We start from the raw sequence: 17,987 nt of genomic DNA on the forward strand, positions 1-17,987 counted from the left end.
TGTAAAAATGTGTTCCAAAAGCATAGTGGGGAATTTTGTAAAACTTGTCAAATTGTAGCAATCGACAATTGAGTATAGAGCATTGGAAAATAATATCCTTTGAATGGACTTTGATCATGCGATCATACGAAGCTTACAAGCTAAATGCATGTTATATTGAAACCATGACATGAACTATTCTCTTAAGAACACATACATATGCTAGTGAAAGCTTTCAATACATGAAACATTGATCTTGAGAATTAGTGCTCTAATTTTTGTTTAAGATCAGTGTAGAGCTTTGCACAGGCACAGAGTTAATAGTTAAACTAATGGATATAAACCTACTTCCAATAAAAAATTTGAGTTAAAAAAATATTATTCTATAGTGAATGGCTAAAACAAAGTAGAGATAAGAAATTTATGAGGAATCTTGTCTAATATTGACTGATGATATGTAATTGCATAAAAATCATACATGCCTAATGGTAGGAATCATAGTCTTTCCGATTGTAAATAATTTGGACGAGGTGCTCTAGATTACAAACACACTAGGTCAAATGATATGAGTTGGCTCATTAGTTGGTAAACTAGTTTATACAATGTATAGTGATTTTCTTTTACAATTGGTTGTATACCTAAACCTTCCACAACATGTTGACAAGTTCATGCATGTATAGTTGACTTCCTATATGGCGGAAGTTGCACCAACTTGTAGATTAATAGTGTCAATTGGTTGGTATAAGCACGTGGACAAGATGTAGCCATATTTCACACATGGATTCAAAATGAGTGTAGTGGTGCCAATGTATATGTAGACTATGTAAAATGCAAAAGCATTGTTAAGGTTGGCTTGGTAAAGATTAAATGGAAACTATTGAATTGGGTGTAAGATGAATAAAGAGTGAATGCACATTTTTCCTTCTCTCACACAAAACTATTTGTTAGCAATGTTTGCAGCAAAATTTATTGTGTGAAATTATCAACCATGTAGATAATATTTTGACATTGCATTGTCTGTGTAATGGAACAATGCAACATAAAAATAGTTCTGTAGAATGATATGCAAGAGTATGGATAGAGTAGAGTTTGTGCATAGAGCATACAACTCTTATTTTAAAGGGAGGTTGATGTTAATTTGGTAGAAGACTAATAGATTTGAAGTGTTCAACATAAATGTCCACACAACTTTACCCTTTCTTTTTTAGTAGCATCCTTTTGTTGAGAAAATATAGAGGTGTGAAGGACTTGTTGCATGTGGATCATGGCTTGATGACACACATGACTATTGATAGCTTGATGATGTAAGGATGTATTTTATTATGAAACTTAAGAAATACTGAAGTACTCAGAAACTAATGAAGGGAAAAAATGTTGGTTTAAATTATATATGAATCAACAATCATGATTGTGCATACTTGTAGAAGCCAATGGTAGCTTTCCTTTGTACTCTAGCATTAAAAAAAAATCCTTCACCAACAAAATCTTGCATCTACATCTAAGAGATAGCATGTAGAACACATAATAGCATGAGAGTCAATGTCTTGGTCGTTTCCTAAAGTGGCTTTGTTTGTGGGGAATGTAAAACATAACTTGCAACTGAATTTTAGTCCCCAAATTGCATAGTTCATTGTAGTTTCGTGATTTTGAATTTGGTTGCATGTTTAGGCAAATTTCAGTCAATCTCCCTAACCTTGACAACACTGATTCCTATAAGTGACTTGGCATAAATTAAAAGTGTGAGGAGTGTTTGTATCAAGTATGAAGCTATTTGGATAGTATGCATGCTTAGATGTTCACAAAGCCACTTTCTTAAATTTCAACCATGTACAAAACAAATCAAGGTATTGTGTGGTCAAGGGAATGATGCAACAAGATAAGAGTTTAGTAGAGTCAGATAAATTAGAGTGTTACTAAATTTAAATGTGACAAAACTTGATAGTGTTGAAGAATAGCCTTGTTCACCACCACCCTAGCTTAAGGGAAGACTGATTTGTCCATTTGTTTGTTAGAATTAGAGTGGAATCGGGATTGTCAAATTCTAGAGTTGAGATTTTCAATGTTTGTAGTCAAAAACAAAAATAGAATAGAGATTTGCTAATTCCCATTTACCCCCAAAACTAGCATTTGAATCTTCCACCTAAATAAGTGGAATTGGAAAATGAATTCCAATTCCACTTAAATTGAAGTCCATATGCATAAGCTTTATAAAGAGTTAGTTTAGGTAGATGCGCTGAAATAGAATTAGCAATCCTTAAAAACTAATATGATTCTCAATTTTGCATCGATTAATATTTTGAAGACAATGTAGAGTGGTTGAAACAGAAGCAACATGCCTACCCCTGCGTGCATTTCCAGAAGCATCTGCTACTGCCCCCATTCTCGATCCACCAGTTTCCTTGCCACACACTGCAATGTACATTCAGTTGCCCATCATCTCTATTTTAGTACAACTCGAGCAAAACGAAAACACCATGCCCAATTAGATTTCAGATAGAATTAACACGATTGCAATCATCTTGCAACCTTGAGACGAAGCCTGGTGTACTAGGAACTTTCCTTTGGGTAAGTTGCATTTCTGCTGTACAATTAAATGAAATCTTTAAAAAGGCAATACTTTGTAAGAGCGGGTCAGAGGTTTCAAACACAGGCGAGATCATGTTAGAGGAAGACTCCAAAATAAAGGCGGAGATGGCTGAAGAGATTGGAAAAACACTACGAAAGGAAATTGAATAGCAAATCTCAACTCTCACACGTTGCTTGGAGGAGCCAAGTCATCAAACAAAATCTGACATTCATGTAAAGAAGCCCAACTTAACAAAAAAAGGTCCTTTTTCCGCCAAAACATATCAATGGTGACAACGAAAGGAAAAATAACTTCCAGTGAGATAACAGTTTAAGATCGAGCTTGTGTGAAAATGGTTCATTCAGGAGACATCCTTGGAATGATTAGCTATAATTGAGTTTACTTTAAACTGTTGAATCACAAGAAGGGAAAATCTCAACATTAATCGGATAGACGTACCCATGTAATTCAAGACGGAAACAAAGGCTTAATTTGGTCTATATGTTGTGGGTTCCTGGCTCTGTAGAATTTGAGTCTCTATTGAATTAAAAGGATTTGTGTCTATGTTTCTCCTAATTCTATTGGTTTCTATGACTTCCTCTATCATCATAGTTGGTATTCCAAATTAGGTGGTATTCCAATTCTAGCGCACTAAATGTGGAAAATGCATCTTCTCATTATGAAAAACATGTGAACCAAACGGTTCTAGCCATATATTAAAATATCCAGAATTGTCAATTACCAAAATTTGACAACTCCAACATTATTTAATTCCATCGACCAAATGGGCCCCTTATTTATGGGAATCATAGGGTTTAGTGAATAAGATCGTAGGCAAAACATAATAAGACCATTATTAGGCACATAAATATTTAGAAGTGTTAATGACCAACAACTAAGATAAAAAAATAGTTCACACATTATGGTGTGAGAAGCAACACAAATTGCTAATGATAAAAGAACAATAGTATCAATCTAAACCCTCTTCATGTGACATGGCAAACTATGGGCTTGAGCTACAAATCCTTGTTAGCAAATAATTTCTAAGTTGCCAATTTGGGTTTGGGGATGGATTTGGATTCAAGTTTGGGTCCAAGTTGTGTATGTGTGCACGCGCGCGCAACCATATTTAGGACTAGGCGTGGCTGCCAATGTGGTTCCCAGTTATTCAATATATATTTCAATTTGGTGTGATATTTTAAATCATCTTTGTGTTGGATTTGGATTAATTCAATTGCCATTGATATTTAGTGTCACATGTTTTATGTGTGTGTGTGTGTGTGTAATTGGTAAGAGTATGAGACTGGTGAGTTTTGAGTTGCAAGCTAGGATATGTTATAAATAAGAAGTTGTGTAGGTGCAAGTGTAGGTGATGTTTAAGGCAGATGAGGTTGGATAGGTCAAATAAAAAATTATGTTGTCTAGATCCCATTTTCTTTTTGATTGAAAACTAAATCTCTTCTCTTAACTGATTGCTCTTGTGAATACCATCCATAAATGTCCTCTTGTATATAGAAAGAAAACCAACTTCTTTTTGATTGATCCTATGCATACTATCCATAAATGTTTTCCTCGTGTAGATAGAAAACCAATTTCTTCAAACTAAACCAATTTCTTCTCTTAATCAATTGATCCTACCCATGGCCTATGGGGGCAAGGGGCGAGGAGCGCATAGGCTCCCTGGGCTTGTAAGGGGGCATTAATAGAAACCTTAATTGATTTAGGTAGGTTAGGTATAGAAGGTAAGGTACATTAGGTTAGGGTAGGGGAAAGGGCCCCTTCTTTATATAATTGGTAGGAGACTCCCTACTATTATATGGCAATACTGGATAGTTTCATGAAGTTGGAGTGTGTGTGTGTGTGTGTGTATGATTTGTACCATATAATTTTAAATTATATTACATAGCAATTTACTAATGGTACTATTATACAATTTGTTTGATTGCATCTTATAGCAATATCCTTAGTAAACTACAATTTGATATAATATATACACAAATTAATTAAAGGCTTAATCAAGGCTCATCTTGGCTTAAATTATGGTTCATGCATAAACACAAACCCACACACCATAATACATTAATAAAAAAATATGATTTTTAGTGTTTTCATCATACTTTTTGGCCTCATGGGTTGTGGATCCTTACAGGTCCATGAGGGTTCGCGTAGGGTCCTTGAGGGTTAACGCAAGTTCCTTGTGGGTCCTCTCGGGTCCCTATAGATCCATGCCAAGTCCAGGTAGGGTTCGCACCACCCACAAGGACCCATAGTCCACTTCGTGAACCCTGTCTAGACTTGCCACAGACCTAGCACAAATCCAAACTCAAGAAGGAAATAGATCGGGAACAGACTGATAGGGCCTGAACCCTATAACTTAGAATAATATCAAAGGATTCTAAGGTGTTGACTATATTAGACTTCGTACATTCAAAGGCAAAAAATCATTTATAGAAGTTCATAAAATGAACTCCTCTACCTTCATCCAAATCTACAAGCATAGAAAACTAGCTAAAGTTTATTGATTTGAAAAAAAATACCAAGAGAGATTAAGGATTCATTGTATTATGATATATTCCCATAGGTTTGATAGACAAAGAAGGTCAAATGCCTTTATTCTCTAAAATTAGTGATGCTTAGATATGCATAATATCTTAGGTTTGTCTTTGAAAATTGAAAATGCACACAAAATCCTTAGGCTTGAGTAGTTTGAACATATTCTACAATAGACATTACTAACCATTATTTAAGGTTTTAAATCTTGTAAATGTTGTGGTTGCTATCTTTAACATTGACACAACCCTCTTATTTCTTATTGATTAGAAAGCTATTTGATGTCGTGTTTGGATTAAGATGTGTCATAGGAGGGGAATAAGTCTTTAACAAAATCAAGCTCAACCAAATCAACTTAAGGAGTTGTGTCAAGTAAAAGTTGTTTTTCTTGTGATAGATAAGCCACTCTTAATAATCTAGTTCAAAAAATCCTAATAATGAGACATACAACTAATGTTGTAAGACATGCCTACTATCAAACCACAAGCTTAAGATCACTAGGGTTCCAAATGAACCATCGAAATGAGTTGGCCATCAACATTTGTACATATTGGGTCTCAATAAAGGAGGAGAAAAAAATCATTGGCCATGTTATAGGCATCACTAGGCCTTGTGTCATTAATCTAGTATCCTAGATAGGTGGAAATGGATCATGCACAAACATTGTGGACAACATAGTAAGCAAATAAACTATTATTTTCAAAAAATTGATAGAATTTATAATATCAAAAGCTCAAAGCACCTCTACACACTAAAAGGGAATTTTAGATTCATTAGCTTGTGGTAGACCTTTGGAACAATATCCCATGTTCGCTCTTGTGCGATTCCCATTGCCTAAGAACCAAAAAGTTAAATTAGTTTGGATAAGCACCACACATGAGAAAATCCACCCAAACAAGGGAAGGTTTGAATGCTAGGATTGGCTAGAAAATATGGAAAAGAGGAGTGGTATAACATAGGGAAGGCACCGCTAGTGTCTATAGCCAAATTCACACAATCAAGACAGAAGAATATATCAAATTTCAACGATATTTCTTGGTTGTTTCCATATACAACTTAATTGCCTAATGCAAAGATTTCAACTTAGGGGTTAATAATGCACATTTTAAGAGATTATATGTGAAAGGATCAAAAAGTGGTCATTTCAAAGTGTCAACCGATACATGACCCCCTATTGCACCATTAACCATTTATTGAAAATCACTAGTACATGTAAACAAATATCCCAGTAGTGGTGCACAAATGTCTGAGTAGTTCACAAATCTTCAACAATGGTACATGAATGGACCAATCATTAATCAAAAAAGCAAAAAAAATATCAACTATGGGTAGGTACTTAAAGTGTTGCACTAACCACTAACTTCCCCTTCGTGACATGGCTTAACCACCCCCTATATCCTATAAGAACAGTGGTTATATCGGGCATTGACAGGTCAATCTTTTGGAGCAATGACAGCCCTAGCCATTCTAACAAGTAGTATCAAAGCTTGGTCACATGTTTGAATCTCCTAGGGTGACACTAAGGGGGGATTGTTGGACTAAATGCCAATACTCCCTTTGGGGATTTGTGACATGGCTTAACCGCCTTCTATGTTCTATAAATTGACCATTCTAACAAAAGGACCCACTATTGGTATATATAAAATTATTTAATAGTTATTAGAGGGTCATTATGACAATAAGTAGGCGGTTATTAGACCTTGAGTCACTATTAGCACCTTTACCCTAAACAAAGTGACAAAACTAAATATTGTTCACATACAAAAACCTAACAGAGCTAAAATAATCATCGGACACTATTGATTGAAAATATATATGCGGAATTTTTCATTGATATCTATCAAGAAGATAGCCAAACATGGTATGTCATATTAATATACAAGTACTGTAGGTCTTTGAATTAAGCAGCATTCTTTGCTCCTACTAGAATGCTGAAGCCTTATTTGAGACAGCAGGCTGCTATCAAGCAGCATTCTCTGATCCTAAGAGAACAATGAAGGACATATTTCAGAAAATATGCTGCTAATCCGCACTGGTAAACAACACCGTACCAATCTATGCTACAAATAATATACGGACAATCATCAAATTATATCCCAAATAGAGATGGGAATGAGCCAACTGATCTCTACTACACTATATTTACATCCACCCTTGCTGATGTACCCATTCCGTAACAGTCAAACTGTCTATCGTCCATTTTCAGGCTGCACATTCTCATTGGCATCTTCATGATTGAAATGAGACTTCAGCCCAATCCAACACTTGTAATAATCATGATCTCTATGTGGAGAGTTCAGAGCCCATGGAGTGACTCTAGGTATCAGAGAAGATTCAAACATGAAGGCCATGGTATCTTTTATTTTGGTTGGCTTTGCATCATTTCCTCCTGCTATTGTTGCCTGAAATCACCCAAAAAAGGTGGATATCATTATCTGCCAGGAAAAATATACGGTGTATTATTTTAAAGAAACTAAAGAAGACCATACCTCAAATGTACTAGTATCTGGTCCATGTGGAGTCATGCAACTATGCAAGCTTGCACCTCCAGCTACAAATCCATCTGCTTTAGCCTGAAGATACATTTATGTTATTTATATACCATATAAAATGGATCCTGAAGAAAAAAACAGAAAAAAAAAGTAGTTTCCCTGGAAAAAGTAAGAACAAACTTTCAAGGTTGCAGAAGTACTCAGTGAGGTTTTCAACAGTGGGCTACATAACATATTTAGAAGATGGCTAAAGAAATGCTTGGTGATAATTTCAACTAGTCTATGAAATGTAAATTTCAGAACATTCTGTAACCGTTCTTTTGTGAATCCAATGGTTACTGACTAGACTGCTATTCTACTGCAAAGTCACTTAGTCGCATATAATATTCATAGAATTCTCCTTCCACGCAAGCCATGCATTAATCATTTTACAAAAGACATTTACCATTTTAATTAAAAACCAATTATCCTAAAAAATCTCATGCATGTAAGTAAACCTTGTTCTCATGGTAGAGCTATTTCCAAATAATATTTTTTAATTGATTCTAATATTATTAATATATAAAAAATCATCTCTCTTTAACCAAATTATTAAATCATTTATTACTTAACTTCCTCGTAAGAGCAGAATCACATATCCAAAAATTATTTATCCAAACATTCCTCATTCTTGATCTTCAACTTCCAAATTCAACTGTTAATTTATTTTCTTCTTTCCCATTTATTTATTTTTTACTATTTTATTATTAATTTTGTTTTAAATATTTGTTTTGAATTTTGAAACAATTTTCAAGATAAACAGATAACGGGCATAATGACTCATTGCACAATTGTTTTGAGGATTGCCATTCCCTGGCCTAGATATATTCCTAAGGTATTAGAAGATGCTTCCGGGGTTGAATGGCTTCCTCTCCTCAACAAATTTTGCAATCATCCTGATGCTACACAGATCCAAAGCTGAAATGGGTCGTGATACTATGAAGAAGATAATGGTTTAGGTGTCTATCAGATTGTAATGTCCCCTTTTTTAGCATTCATAGCATGATGTTGTCGTTAGCCTATTTCCCCACGATTCCGTAGGCTAACCAGGACATTAAAGGGACTTAAAGGCCATTTGGCCTAGATAGTTTCAGTTGCAGGTCTTTCTGAGGGGTTTTGAGGCAACTTTGGGCATACTTACTATTTATAGTAAGTCATCTTGGGCATGGGCAAACATCCAGTGGCAACGATATGTCAATGGTAATTGTTTAAAATCAACAAGAACACTTGTTTATCACTAATAAGATTTGTTATGCATTGATAAAGCTATTTTATAAAGTTAAATTTAAATGTTTGACTTTATTAATGCATAGACAATAGTTTGTGGGAAATATTTAAATTAAAAGAGTCCCCTTTATTTTATAACACATTGGAGACATAAGTTACATAAAAGGAGTTATGTTTTATCCCACATTGAGAAAACGAAGGATGGAGCTCTTGTGAGAACACTATAAAAGAAATGGAAGAGCTTCTTTTATGCATGCTTGAAAATATCAAAGAAATTGGAAAATTTTCTGGAGATTATGTCTCAATAGTTTGAAGGACGAAATCCCTTCAAGCTAGAAATCTTGATGCCATTGAAAGATATGGTCTTGAGATTCAAAAGGGTAGCAGTCTGAAAAAACTGATATGAAAAAGCAGTCCGAAAAAGCGGAACCGAAAAAAGCAGGCCGAAAAAGCAGTCCGAAAAAGCAGTTCGAAAAAAGCAAAATTAGAAAGGGCAGCATTGAAGAAGATTATTACAGCCATCTACAACCAGGTTCTTTTATTAGTATTGTTTTTTAGGGTGTTATAAGTTTCAGTTGTAAGTGTGCATTATACCAGCATTATCATTTTGTAATCCATGTAAATGCCAAAAGTCTTGACCATATTTCATGAGCATTGTATTAGAAATTTCATTGCAAATTAAGAAGATAATAGTTGCTGGTGTCATTTAAGCAATTTAATATCATTATTTATTAGCTAGTTAGTTTGTACACCAACTGTTTGCAAAAATGTCAGTTGGCTGTAGGTGTACATTTCTCATGCTTAGATCATATATATGCACTAAATATTGTCAAAATTAGCAGCACACTCATGTTAGGCCATTGTGTAGTCCATTTGGAGTCTTCTAGCACAAGTTTTTCATTGATGCAAATTGGAAAAGAATCATTTAAAGCCAGCTGAAATACTATATCAGTCATACGTCCCTTGCATGTGAATTGTTTGATGAAATTCTTTGAGCTTTCATCAGCATTTTTTTGAGGGCAGATTTGAGTAGGGTTATTACAATGGTATCAGAGCTTGCTTGCAAAGTGTTTGACGAAATGTCAAACAACTGAAGTATAAAGATTTTTTGTGTTTGAAGAAGTTATAACCTGTTGGGGTTATTACAGTGGTATCAGAGCGGTTTCCTGCCATCCTGTGGAGGTCTTATTGGGAATTTGGATTAGCCAGATAAAGAGAAAAATGTTTGACAAAATGAATGCCAGTCCAGATCAGGGAAAGGAAAGATTTTTACAGTTATTAGACACCTTAGCTCAGGGACAACGATCAGCAGAGCAGAGAGCAGAGGAACAGAGTCAGAGATTGGAGCTTATGATGCAGATGATGGCTCGTCAAATGGGGTTGAATGCTAATGTGGTCGGAGGAAATAATCAGAATGGTAATAACCAGAGTGGTAATAATCAGGATGGGACACATAATGGAAGCGAATAAGTTGAGAACAATTTCGGTCATGCACCCCAGCAAACTAGGACAGTGAGTTCAAGGCCCATTATTCCCACATTTCCTCCTAGAGCTCCAAAGCAGCCCGTACCAGAGCCCCAAATCACTGATATACAGGACCAGTTGAGGAGAGATTGGGAAGCCGGAGGTCCAAATTTTATTGCTGCAATTACCTTTAGGGAGTATATGGATGTGCGGATGAAACATATGCCACGTGGACATGACAGAAACCAGAGCTATGAGCTACAGAAGAAAGTAGGGAAACTTCAGTTACCATATTATGATGGCTCGGGGAAGTCTACAGCAAGAGCTTGGGTTCAAAGGCTTGACACATACTTTCAAATGAACCCTATGCTTGAGGAAGAAGCTATTAAGTATGCAGCAATTCACCTAGATGGGTTAGCACACGAGTGGTGGCATCATGGTATGGTCACTATGGGTCATGCACACATTATCTCATATGTAGAGTTTAAGGAGAGACTGATTGAACGTTTTGATAGGCCTAAGGATCGTACCTTCCCTACGACAGGCAGAAACTTGTATGAGGAGTTTAACAGACATGCTGATTCGATACAGGGAGACATTAGCACATCTTTAGGTAATGGTTTATCTGCATCATCTTCACAGGCAGAAGGGGTTACAGATGTTGTGCAGGTTGAGCCAGTTGCATCAGAAGGTGATATCACAGGCACACCGGATTGTGTGATTGACACAGATAGTGATTCTAGTACAGTTAGGCTGGATGAAGTTACAGTAGTTGAGGATACTGTCATGTTTGAGGATAGTACAGTTGATCAGAAAGTGAGCATTCAGGACTTTGCAAAAAGTGAGTATCAGGCACAGTTGGATGCTTCTTCACATGAGATAGAGGCTAGTAGCTCTTTACTTGGTTTGGCAAGCCAGCTGAAGACAAGGGACAAGAATATTGTCACGGCTTTATCTCATCATGATAGGATACATGGATTGATTGAGAATCACATTTGTATGATTCAACTACAAGAGAGACAGAAAGGAGTCACAACAGGTTCTTCTTGTGATGACTTACAGCAGATCAAGGAAGGGATGGAGGCAAAGAAGTTAGCTCTCCAGGATTCTGAGAGACATGTGGACGAGCGTTGTCTTGAGGTGAGTTCAGTTCGAGAGTTAGCGCATATAGCAGGGACTCAGTTTTCTTTTACAGTCGGGTCACATGATGATGATATGAGTATGTCTAACATTCACACTCCGGATTCAGAGATTGTAGACAGGTGCGTGAAGTCAGTTGGTATTGTTCACATTACTCAGGTGAGAAGTTTACTTGAATTGCCAACTGGTTTCCGTTCATGGATTAGATGTTGGGATCCTTATCTTAGTACTTGGGATTGTTTTGACCAGAGATATCTATCATTCCTTGGTAGTAGTATCTGTTGCACCATCATGGACTTGATTAGTAGTTTGCCAGGTGTAGTTCTCATCCATGCCAACAGCTTGTTTGATGCTGGAATTAGTTTTTACACACCTGTGTTGGGCATTGTTCATATATCCAGTCAACCATTCTTGTTGGAATGGGTTGATGATCTCTCAGATATAACAGAGTTTACAGAAGAGTCCCAAGATCTGAGTATTACAGATGATAGCTATTCCGAGGTTACTCCTTTGGACAGTGTACCAGGGATAGAGTATAGGAGTTTGACCAGTCGACACAATCATGTGTCTAGTCAGCTAAGAGTTGGCGAGCAAGACATTTCTATCGCTTGCGAGCATTTTGATGCTGCTCGTCAGTTGTTAGTAGTTTATGGATGGGGTTCTCCTACTAGTGATGAACAGGGAGGAAGTTATCTTTCCTTGATGGAGATCCACTCTTTATGGGAGGCTATTCGGATTCTGAGACAGAATTATATGCAGTTGGTAGCCGATAGAGATTATCTTATGGAGTGGGAGAGTACAGCATACGAAGCATTATTAGCCAAGGAAGATGAGGTGGGTGAGCAGCTCATAGTTGGAAAACTCGCCAAATCCAAAAACTCGCCGAGCCCCCCAAAAGTTTAATCGGGAAAAACTCAGCCATTTAAAAAAAAAACTCGGGAAAACTCGGGAACCTAAAAAAACCGCTAAAATTTAATTCAAAATACATTTTTTTGCAAATTTCAATGAGAAGATGCATCTAATGAGTTCATTATAGAGAACACAAAAGAAAGAAGCAGGAGTTTAGATATATATAAATGCATAGTGGGTACAAAATCACATTCTGATGCTGAATGCTGATGGCGGGAAACATAATAGTAAATAATTTGTGTCAAATTAGAAGTAAAAACATCATTACAATCACATTTTCCTCTTCCTAGCTCTACTAGCATATTGTAACTCTCTATCTTACATAATATATATAGGCTTTTTGCCTTTTGTTTTTAACAAAAAAAATTTAAAAAAATAAATAAATTAAATTTTAAAAAAAAAAAAAACAGAGTTTTTCTGAAAAACTCACCGATTTTTTGCAAAAACTCGGCGATTAGTCGGCGATTTTTCACAAAAACTCGGCAATTTTTTCTTGCAATTAAATTTGGGAAAAACTCGCCAGTCCCAAAAACTCGGCGATTAGTAGAAACTCGCCGATTATTCGGCGATTATGCCAACTATGGGTGAGCTTACTCAGCAGCTCGAGGTGACTTATGAGATTCTTGAGAGTACACAGTTGGCTTTCGAGGAGTCACAGTTTCATTTGGCTAAGGTGACCATGGAGTTAGAACGACTACAGTCTTTACCAGATTCTGTACAGTCACAAGTTGTGGTGTCTGGTGATCCGAGGATGTCCATGGTCGAGATTGTTAGAGACAATGGAGATGGGGATGCATCCATCCTTGATACTAACATTGGCATATCGGGTTCGTTCTCACTAGAGTCAGGTTCAGTTGAGTTGGGTGTTGCAGCAGATTGTTGCGGTATGCTTGACATGGTGGTGGCCTCTAATACTGATGGCACGGAGACTAGAGATGTTGTATCAAAGATCACGTGTGATGTTAGTGAGCTGGCAGTTGGCATTGTTCTTGCTAGTGATACTACTCCCTTGGCGATGTCTTCAGAGGTAGTAGTCAGTTCCAGCTTGGTTAGTGATCGATTGCAGTTAGTTTCATCTGGGTTGTAGTTTGAGCCACTGACTAAGATTGGCGCATTCTATCGGCATTACACTGTGAGGTATGCTCATGAATTTACCTTTGATGACCATGTTGATGAGATAATGATACAGAGATATACTTCGACTCCTAGTGCTTGTCATCAGTTATGGGATGGTTTGACACCACAGGATGAGAGTTGTGATGGGCATGACATGGCGATAGGTTCTGCGATTGACAGCTTGATAATACATGACTTAGAGTAGGAGTTTGGGAGTGATGCTTCAACGGTTGTTATTATTGATTCTGCACTCTTGGCTATATCATCCTCTGACTTAGTTGATGATCAGTCACAGTTGGTTGTATCACGTCTGCAAGATGAGTCTTTGATTGGGATTGGTTCTTTTTACCGGCATTATACTGTAGGATATGTTCATCGGTTTGCTTTTGATCCATGTGTTGAGGAGTTGATGGCAGACAGGTTTGGTCTGGGCTCTCGTTTTTGCTATCTACCATGTAATAACTATTCACCATCAGCAGTGCATGGGTGTTATGGTTATGAGACAATGACTGGTGATCTGCAGAGTTGTGATAATTGCAGTAGGTGTACAGTGTGTGGATTCTCTGTATTTGGTGCAGTTTCATGCAGGTGTATTCATCGTTGTTGCAGAATTGTATTGTACATTCCACATAGGCTAGTGGGATGTGTTGATGGTATTTACTATGTTGGCAGTTTGGGTTATCTACTCTACTTGGGTTCTGATATTTCGAGAGCTTGTTTCTCATGGGTTCCTAACTTTGGAGTTTGGGTGAGTTGTATCCGCCAATTTGATTATGGATTCCTCTTGGTTAATTTTCAAAGGTTGTTGCAGGAGCCTATGTTGATTGACAGCAGTATAGTTCATGACTACATTTGGGATCCAGGTGGATTGATTGGGTTGTTGTTCGACCATTGCTTGGGGACAAGCAATTTTGGGAAGGGCGGACTGTAATGTCCCCTTTTTTAGCATTCATAGCATGATGTTGTTGTTAGCCTATTTCCCCACGATCCCGTAGGCTAACCAGGACATTAAAGGGACTTAGAGGCCATTTGGCCTAGATAGTTTCAGTTGCAGGTCTTTCTGAGGGGTTTTGAGGCAACTTTGGGCATACTTACTATTTATAGTAAGTCATCTTGGGCATGGGCAGACATCCAGTGGCAACGATATGTCGATGGTAATTGTTTAAAATCGACAAGAACACTTGTTTATCACTGATAAGATCTGTTATGCATTGATAAAGCTATTTTATAAAGTTAAATTTAAATATTTAACTTTATTAATGCATAGACAATAGTTTGTGAGAAATATTTAAATTGAAAGAGTGTCCTTTATTTTATAACACATTGGAGACATAAGTTACATAAAAGGAGTTATGTTTTATCCCACATTGAGAAAACGAAGGATGGAGCTCTTGTGAGAACACTATAAAAGAAATGGAAGAGCTTCTTTTATGCATGCTTAGAAATATCAAAGAAATTGGAAAATTTTCTGGAGATTGTCTCAATAGTTTGAAGGACGAAATCCCTTCAAGCTAGAAATTTTGACGCCATTGAAAGATATGGTCTTGAGATTCAAAAGGGTAGCAGTCTGAAAAAGCTGATAGGAAAAAGCAGTCCGAAAAAGTAGAATCGAAAAAGCAGTCCAAAAAAGCGGAACCGAAAAAAGCAACCCGAAAAAGTAGTTCGAAAAAAGCAAAATCAGAAGGGGCAGCATTGAAGAAGATTATTACAGCCATCTACAACCAGGTTCTTTTATTAGTATTGTTTTTTAGGGTGTTATAAGTTTCAGTTGTAAGTGTGCATTATACCAGCATTATCATTTTGTAATCCATGTAAATGCCAAAAGTCTTGGCCATATTTCATGAGCATTGTATTAGAAATTTCATTGCAAATTAAGAAGATAATAGTTGCTGGTGTCATTTAAGCAATTTAATATCATTATTTATTAGCTAGTTAGTTTGTACACCAACTGTTTGCAAAAATGTCAGTTGGCTATAGGTGTACATTTCTCATGCTTAGATCATATATATGCACTAAATATTGTCAAAATTAGTAGCACACTCATGTTAGGCCATTGTGTAGTCCATTTGGAGTCTTCTAGCACAAGTTTTTCATTGATGCAAATTGGAAAAGAGTCATTTAAAGCCAGCTGAAATACTATATCAGTCATACGTCCCTTGCATGTGAATTGTTTGATGAAATTCTTTGAGCTTTCATCAGCATTTTTTTGAGGGCAAATTTGAGGAGGGTTATTACAATGGTATCAGAGCTTGCTTGCAAAGTGTTTGACGAAATGTCAAACAACTGAAGTATAAAGATTTTTGATGTTTGAAGAAGTTATAACTTGTTGGGGTTATTACACAGATTGATTGAAGGTATAAATTCACCTTTGATAGGCAGTCTGATTACTACAACATGTAACAAGTTAGTAGTGGCAGCCATAGTATGGACTTGCCAAGATAATGGGGTCAGTGCAATTATGGTAGTAAGCCACAGCCTTTTTGGGATGGGAATGTAACTCTACAAAACAATATGCCTGGTTTTGGTTATACTGGCAGTAACCATTTTTTAATATATATAAATATGTAACAGAGCAAAATTTGTTGCAACTAATGAGCAAAAGAGAACTATAAATTAAATTTATATCCAGAATATTTTTTTCCAAAATATTAGAAGAGGTGGACCGGTTGGTCTTCAATTATGATCATCCCAGTGGTATCAAAACTATATAGTATATTCAAATGAAGTAAGTTAAAAATGTAAAATTTCATAGTTTTAAAAAAATAGGATTATAAATGTTAGCATTTCAAACAGGTATTCCCATGTGACATTTGCTGGATCATATTGATTCTGCTGAACTTTACACTGATCTACTATCGTGTCACAAGAGTGATATTGCACCTCTGCAAAATTCTGCATGACTCTACTGTTATTATTCGTAATTCTTGGGCCTACAAGAAATGCCAATTCAAGATATGTTTATCATCTAGTGTATACTTCATCTAGTATGTAACTCTTTATGAGAGACACGTTGTATACATTATAGATTCAATTTTCTAGTATGAAATGAGTTACCTAAGGTCTGAATATTTCTTATTAAATTTAGACGGCTTAAATTGGGATGATTGTGAGCTGCAACTAAAATTAAAAATTCTCAGTTCTACAACATACATCTTATTGTGGTATGAAAGAAACTGGAAGTATATCGTTTCCATCTTGGATCTCTTGGATCAACTTATAAAATTGGATATTGTTTTTGTTCTCCTATTACTTATTTTTTAAAGTGATTTTACTAGTTTCTATAGCCTTCAAATGTCTACTAGAGCACTTCTACCTATTTTTTTTACCCTTAATGTACTCAATATCAAAATTATAGTCAGAATTCCAGCCATCTTCACCATCTTGTATTCAAATTTGGTTGAGCAAAATATATTTCAAACTTTGATGATCAGTTTCAGTGTTTCCTTTTCTGAAGTGCATACACCATAATGACAATTTGAAACAGTGAGGTGCATTATTCAATTCAAATGTTTTTATTTTCCTAGGGCTATTAGCAATTCCACCTTCATCTTGTAGAAGAACGCATCTAAAACGTTGCATAAAAGCATCAGTGACAACAAAAATGTTTCCATTAGGATCAGGGAGATTCAAAATAGGTTTGTAGTCAACTTCCATGTGAATTTGCGTTCTTCTTTTACTTCTATAATACTTGACTAGATCCATTTAACTTGTTACTTAAGATACATTAATAAGAAAAAATATCATTCCATTATAGCCTTGATCTTCTCACTATATAATGCAATTCCTTCTGGTGACATAAATATGCCCTAAGCAATAAATTTTTATTTAAGAGAATGCACATTTGATAGCTTTCCCCACAACCTATGTTCTCTTAGCTTTTCCAAGACTCGAGGTGGCACTAAATCTTCTTCAATTTCAGAGTAGATTAAGATAACATCTGGAAAAAATAATACAAGTTTATCTAGATAGTCATATAAAGCACCATTCATTAAGTACATAAAAAGCAATAGAGGTGTTCGTTACACCAAAAGATACAAGTTCATATTTCCAAATCTAGTTTGTATCTTTTTTTTCTTTTTTTCTTTTTTTTTCTTTTTTTTGTGTGTGTGGTGGGGGGGGGTGCACTTGTTATCTTCATCTTTCATTTACTTGGTGGTATACTTACAAAAGAAAAGATCCTCTTTTTTTATTTAAAATATTGTTGCTTCTTTCAAATGAACAAACAAGTCTTTGATCTAAGACAATGGATTACTCACAACATTTTCATTCGATAATTAGTTATATTTGCATAACCTTGTGGTTTCATCCCTTTTGACAATAATAATTTAGGCTTCCTAAGGTAAAACTCTCGGTTTATTAATCTCTTTCCTAAGAGCTCTTCTAGTTGCATTTATTTTATAAGGAGTCTTACAAAGAGGCTCAGATCTTGATAAAATTTAAACATCGTTTTAGAAGATAGTCTTGGCAATATTTATGAAAAAGCATCCTTGAATTATAGAAGGAAA

General features: G+C 35.9%; 1 protein-coding gene across 1 annotated transcript in view; it reads right to left on the bottom strand.

The window, feature by feature from the left end:
• Positions 1 to 6,894: 6,894 nt before the first annotated feature.
• The window catches only part of HGO (homogentisate 1,2-dioxygenase), a 110,349-nt gene continuing 99,256 nt past the window's right edge, over positions 6,895 to 17,987 (bottom strand). Inside the window, exons 8-9 of the mRNA XM_089817803.1 lie at positions 7,585 to 7,668; positions 6,895 to 7,497 (exon numbers count right to left, since the gene is read on the bottom strand). Coding sequence (XP_089673929.1) covers positions 7,285 to 7,497; positions 7,585 to 7,668 — 297 coding nt within the window. The 3' untranslated portion in view covers positions 6,895 to 7,284. The remainder of the gene's footprint in view (positions 7,498 to 7,584; positions 7,669 to 17,987) is intronic.

Source organism: Cupressus sempervirens, chromosome 1 (genome assembly GCF_028749045.1).
Source record: "Cupressus sempervirens isolate cs-2001-9-10 chromosome 1, ASM2874904v1, whole genome shotgun sequence".
Taxonomy (NCBI): Eukaryota; Viridiplantae; Streptophyta; class Pinopsida; order Cupressales; family Cupressaceae; genus Cupressus; species Cupressus sempervirens.